The 6,000-nt window shown below is 43.6% G+C and overlaps 1 protein-coding gene across 1 annotated transcript in view; it reads right to left on the bottom strand.

Moving 5' to 3' along the window:
* Positions 1 to 233: 233 nt before the first annotated feature.
* Positions 234 to 6,000, bottom strand: part of LOC105195162 (LIM/homeobox protein Lhx5) — a 47,745-nt gene continuing 41,978 nt past the window's right edge. Inside the window, 5 exon segments of the mRNA XM_011160436.3 lie at positions 234 to 1,435; positions 3,532 to 3,585; positions 3,588 to 3,698; positions 4,159 to 4,444; positions 5,386 to 5,627. Coding sequence (XP_011158738.2) covers positions 1,296 to 1,435; positions 3,532 to 3,585; positions 3,588 to 3,698; positions 4,159 to 4,444; positions 5,386 to 5,627 — 833 coding nt within the window. The 3' untranslated portion in view covers positions 234 to 1,295.

Genomic DNA, 6,000 nt, shown 5'->3' with positions numbered 1-6,000 from the left:
TAATTCTTTTTCGTAATTTGCAATTGAGGCAGAATTAATTCAATTACCGGATGGATTACTGTTTCTGTTTACGAAAGAAATAAGGAGGAATTATATGCTTACGCGATGCACCAAATTGTTCATCGCCAAGCAAACAACTAGACATACTCCTCCGTCCTACGAAACGTCACTCGTCCAGCCGAAGGAAAAGCGTCGCGCGGTGGTCAGAAGGAAATGAAATGCACAGCTTCGCATACGGAAATACGAGGTGGTTTATTATAATAGTATTTATAATCGTTATGCGTCGCGGCGGCGCATCTCTTTCCCGATCTGCCTTACTCTCGGTGTTGTGCGTCACGTCACAATACATATACATATATATATATATTTTTTTTTTTACTTCCGGTTCGTAGAGTAAGTCCAGCCGTCTCGCGCAAATCGGCACGCGCGCATTTCAGCAAAGAGAGAGAATAGAATGTGTTTTCTGCGTGTTCCTCGTGTGTATTTACATCGATCTCGCCGCTCTTAACAGATACAAATTACACGTTTCCTATTTATATTTATACTTTAATGATAATATTAGTACAGCGTGTCTCCAAGTGTGTGGATACGTGTATCCGTGTATCTGTTCGTATGCACGTGTGACGTTGCGTGTTAATGTGTATGTACGTGTCTAGCGACCGGTGTACGCGTGTCTTTATCAGGTGTACAACAGCAGATATCTACAGGGTGTCTCCAAAGTAACGTCGAGAAAAGAAATAATAATCAACAGGGAGGGGTACAATATTACACGATAGGGGCCTCTTCGAATTTTATACACAATAATAATAATAATCAATAATTAATAATATTAATAATAATAATAATGAAAATAGTAACGTCGGCGTCGCGGCGCCGAGGTGCGTAATCAATAGAGATAATGAGCGTCGATCGTGCGTCGACGACGATAATCGTGAATCGATAATCACGCACGGATAAACGCTTCGTGTCTGTATCTTACATAAGTGGTATTGCGAGTCGATATTTCACGACGACTCGCAATCGCGATCGCAATGCGAAACGGAAAGGATGGGAGGGACAGGACGAAAAGAAACGGAAAAAACCCGAGGGTGGGAAGGAAAGCAACGAAGCGCCGAGCCTTCCGTCGCCCTCCGGACTCGAAATCGCTGTAGCCGCAGCCGCCGCAGCCGCCGCCGCCGCCGGTTCCTCGCTCTCGCTCTCGCGCTTCGGCGGCGCGCTCTCGCGATCCCGTTTCGGTTTTAGGCGCGCGGGCGGAATTGTTATTATCATAAAAGGGACGTTAATTAAAACTCGTACTACCAGGCGAGCCCTTCGCTCTGCATCTGGTGCGGCTCCAGGAACCCGCCGCCCGCGACGCCGCCGCCACCGCCGCCGCCGCCACCCGGGCCGCCGCCGTTTCCGCCGCCGCCGCCGCTCGGATTACCTTGCCCTCCACCTGGGAACAAGTGAACGCGCACGGCGTCGATGCCAATTAAGATTTAAATCCCACAACGCATAGCGCAGCGCGACGCGACGCGACGGACCCAGCCGGCGGCCGGAAGTCCCGTGAAAGTCTCAGCGAGACAATCCGCCGCTGGCGGTTTATAAATATTAACGCGATATCTGATAGCCGCGCTATACTTTATATGTTTCGTCCTTGTTGCATCTTTTAAATAAAAACTTCACAACTGCCCTCCAACTGTCACCGGTTTTTCTCTTTGTCTTATTTATAGCACGCATGCCACATTCGCCATATTAAAGGCAGTAGATGAAAGTCTCGGTTAACTCTACATGAGTAGCGATAAAATTTCTAAGTAACTCAGTCATAGAAAAGTTTGAATTATTCCGGGTTGGAAAGTGAAGAGTCTTGAATATTTCGATATTTTCGAAAATTTTGAACATCCAGAAAGTCTCGACACTCAAATTACAGGTATCCTACTTACGACGGGGTTACATTCTGAGACTTTGCTCATAAATCGAATTGATCATAAGTCAAATAGCATTTATTTTATATAAATAACGTATACAAAATAATTGTTTCATTATTAAAAACAATTATAATATTCTATTTAGGAAATGACAAGAAAAAAATTTTTTATTGTAATTTTTAATGTAATATTTGATATAATAAAATCAATATTTAACTTAAACACAGATTAACATAAACAAATGATTAAAAAACCATTAAAAAAAAATGTAACTCTTAATATAATATTTAATGTATTATAAAATTAATAAAGTAAGAATAATAGTAAGAATAAATTAATCATTTGGATCATTAGTTAACAAGTGCTTAATCAGCTTCGTTATAATCTACTAGTTTATTTTTAGTCAACAGCATGCTAGTCGAAAATTCGTAAATCGAGGAGATCGTAACAAAAGGATATCTGTAATCCGATGCGATTTGATATATGTTGAATTCATCGATAATTTTGAAATTTAAATGTTATCGTTATCCCATTATCCTTTATTGATATTTATACGTGTGTATTACGTAACATTTGCTGCCATATATTTTAACGAGTACGATAAGAGTGTTTGCGTTGCAAAATTCTCAAACTTGGCTTCGGACTGCCAGAAGCTACGTAAGTTACGTTAAACATGCTGCTTTATAAGTACCATAGTTAATCGCTATCTGCACTTTCCTCAACGAATTAATAACGCGCGTGTATGTGACTTGATTGATACGCCGGTGACAGCCGTATAAGACGCATATGCGTATCTGACGCGCGTTGAAAAAAAAAATGGTGAATTTCAGTCTTAGACGTATCGCGAAAGGTCACGCCATTTGATTGCCAGATCTCAATTATCCGTATGACAGGCTCAGAAGGAAATGACATTCACGCTGCCGTATACTTTGTTGCAGAAAATCCTAACCGGCTAGAAATCCCTGGCGCGTCTTTCGTGTGCACGAAATAGCATTGCGACGGTGTGCGAATGATAGCGCGGCGATGCCGCACGATAAAAATGATACCGCGTGCGAAAGGTTAACAGCAACGTATAATTTTCATTTCAACGTGAAACATTTGAATGGCGTGAAACAGTTTCAATTCGATACCGCGAGCTTAAAGCGCTCCTAATTAACACGACACGGCATGTTCGATATAACAGAGATGTGTATAATAAATCGTCACGAATAATCGTCACGAAACGGTCGAAGTGAACGTTATGTAATCTCTCTTTCCCGGCCATCGTTGATTTCTACTGCCGAAAATCAAATTGAGAAAAATAATTTACACAGATATGAAAATGTAATTGTATAGAAAAAAGGACGATATATCACAAGAAAGTAAAGTGTAGAACCGATGAAAAAAGTTATCCGACGTCTTTAAACGACTTGTGCGGAATATTATTCTTTGGTGCGAGAAGCAGGTCGATCTCCTTCAGGCGCTCACGAGTTAATGGTTGCCGCCGGATCGCGAAAATAACGTTAATAAATCGGCGCGAGCGTAAACATAAAGTCCGCTCGCGGGCAGACCCGAGGTAGATCGGCGATCGCGATTCGGCCGATTTTCGGCGGTAATGGTTACGGAGGGGATATTTCCCTCTTACCTGAAGGTGCCAGGAACTCTCCGGGGCTGCCGCCGGTGGGCGCAGGGGGCCCCTGCCCGGGGGCCCCGTGAGAAATTCCGGAGGGCCGCCCCCCGCGCCCGGAGGTGGGTATTCCCCTGCCACCGCCACTGCGGCTGCCATGCCCGCTAAACTGGCCGGGTCCAGGCCTGTCAGAAACAGATTACGTACTGCTCTCAGAGGGGATCTCGTATCCGCTCGGCCATCTCCGAAACCGGCTGTCATAATTATCGCGGGGGCCTACCTACTTGATTCGAGGTTTATTATAATTACGCGAGATTCCGGGACTAGGCTCTCCGGGCCCAGACTTTCGGTAGAGATCGCCTGTGTTTTTTTTTTTTTTTTTTTTTTTTAAAGTTTTTATACTATCGAGACAAAAGTCAATTAATAAAACAGTGGAATTTTACATGGAAATTTGATTGCGAGCAAGAAGCTATGAAAGATCAATTAAAAACTTGTGCAACGAGAGAGACTTTGACATCTCCCAAGTTTTCGCGATTCTACCTGTTTCAAATACACAAGTCTAGAGTTTATTTTATTCCTAACAGGCTGAAAGGCTATATCGATAATAACGACAACGGTAATCATTCGTGATGGCAGAAAATTCACCTGGATTTCCCGTACCGGCAAAATGCGGTCCATGCGGATGCGGGGGCGGATGCGCGCCGAAGAACTCGTGATGGAAGGCCACCGGGCCGCCGTAGCCGAATTCGAACTTGTCCGGGCCGAAATACGGGAAACCGGGCGGTGGTCCGTCCTCGCCACCGAGGGCGCCCGGGTTCAGGTTCAGCGGGAATCCGCGCATCTTGCGCGAGCCCCCGAAGAAGGGGTTCCTGCCCATCGACGTCAGCTGCTTCAGCCTGCGCTCCTTGCTCCTCTTGTTTTGAAACCAGACCTGAAAGCAGCGAGAGGGCAGACCGGCCGCTTCTTTAATCGCTGAATTATTTAACGATGGTCTTCCTCTTCTTTCGATTTTGTACACGGTTGTCTTACAGCTATAAATTACTCTAAGAATAGGTATTAATATGATAGATTTTCTAACATTGTAAAAAAATATCGGCAGGTTTCTTTTATCTCGTTTTCCGTTTCTTACATTTCGTTAATGCTTATGTTAACCCGTAAATGTGTAGCATTCTGAGATGTGGGCCTCAGAATGCTACGTGATATATCTTACATCATTTTATTCTTCCTTTTACATTCTGGGACACGAGAAAACCGTGGTAAACAATTTTTTTTTATTGGTGTTACATCGTGAATTAACCGCGGCGGTGTTGTCGTGAAATTATTTCCCAGTAAATAATATGACGTCGTCGTGCCGAGTGAATTATTCTCCGGCAAATGGTTTGTCGACGCGGTTTTTTTCCGACTTGTTCGCGACGCCGAAGGATTTCTGAGCGCTGCCTCGCTCTTAACGGCGATTCAGATGCCAGTCGTATAAAAGCGTCGCCGATAGCACGAATCACGATTTTCTTCATAAGCTAAAGAATTTGCTTACGAGTAGCAAAACTCGTAACAAAAACTAACAATAAGAGAGAGGAAGAGTAAATTATTATTCCTATAACAATATTAAATTATTATAATTATTTCATTATTATTATTCAATTATCGACTCCTACATTAAAGATTTTTCCAAGTGCAGCAAGTATAAAATCGTTCTCTTCATTTTATTATGTTTTAACTACAAAACACGGAAATTTTATTTCGGATTTCATTACATCATTCATTACATCAAAATAATTAATTAAATGATAGTGCGATCAGATTCGTGAAGAAACTTTTCGTTGAAGGGAAAATAAATAGATATCGTATAATGGAGAAACAAAAGAAATTTCCCACCTGTATGACTCTCATGGGCAAGCCGGTCTCTTTCGCCAACTGTTCCCTGATGTGCCTGGTGGGCTTCGGGGTCGACGAAAAGGCCGTTTTCAGGATCTCCAATTGTTTCGCCTTTATAGTGGTCCGCGGGCCGCGTCGCTTCGAGCCGGCGCTGCCATCGCCGCTGCCACCGCCGGCGCCGCCGTCTGGGCTCTTGTTTTCCGTCTGACTGTCCCTCGTTTCGGGATCGCCGTCCAGGGAACCTTCAACCGATCGAAGCCGAGTTGCCGCGTCACAATCGTACGATCACCTGGGGCCTATCTCGCGACGAACTCGAGCCGACTCGAGCGGGCTGCTAGCGAAATTGCTCGCTGCGAGAGAAGTTCGTGTCTTTCGCGATAGCGAGTTTCATGTCCGTCCTTTAAATACAATGGCAAGGAACCTAATTCTCGAGAAGATAAAGACACAACTTTTCTGAGACGGTTCGATTCGTTTTCTATTTTTCAAAAAAAAAAAAAAAAAAACACTCGAATCAAATTGCGTCGGAAACCAAAATCAACAACACAGAAAAAAATACTTTTACTGAAGTTCTAAAAATTTAGTTAGATCTGCAAATAGAATATTGTCGAGCCATCA

This window comes from Solenopsis invicta, chromosome 5, assembly GCF_016802725.1.
Source record: "Solenopsis invicta isolate M01_SB chromosome 5, UNIL_Sinv_3.0, whole genome shotgun sequence".
NCBI classification, from domain to species: Eukaryota; Metazoa; Arthropoda; class Insecta; order Hymenoptera; family Formicidae; genus Solenopsis; species Solenopsis invicta.
Note: the sequence above shows the minus strand (reverse complement) of the source record. Positions and strands in the feature narration are given on the sequence as shown.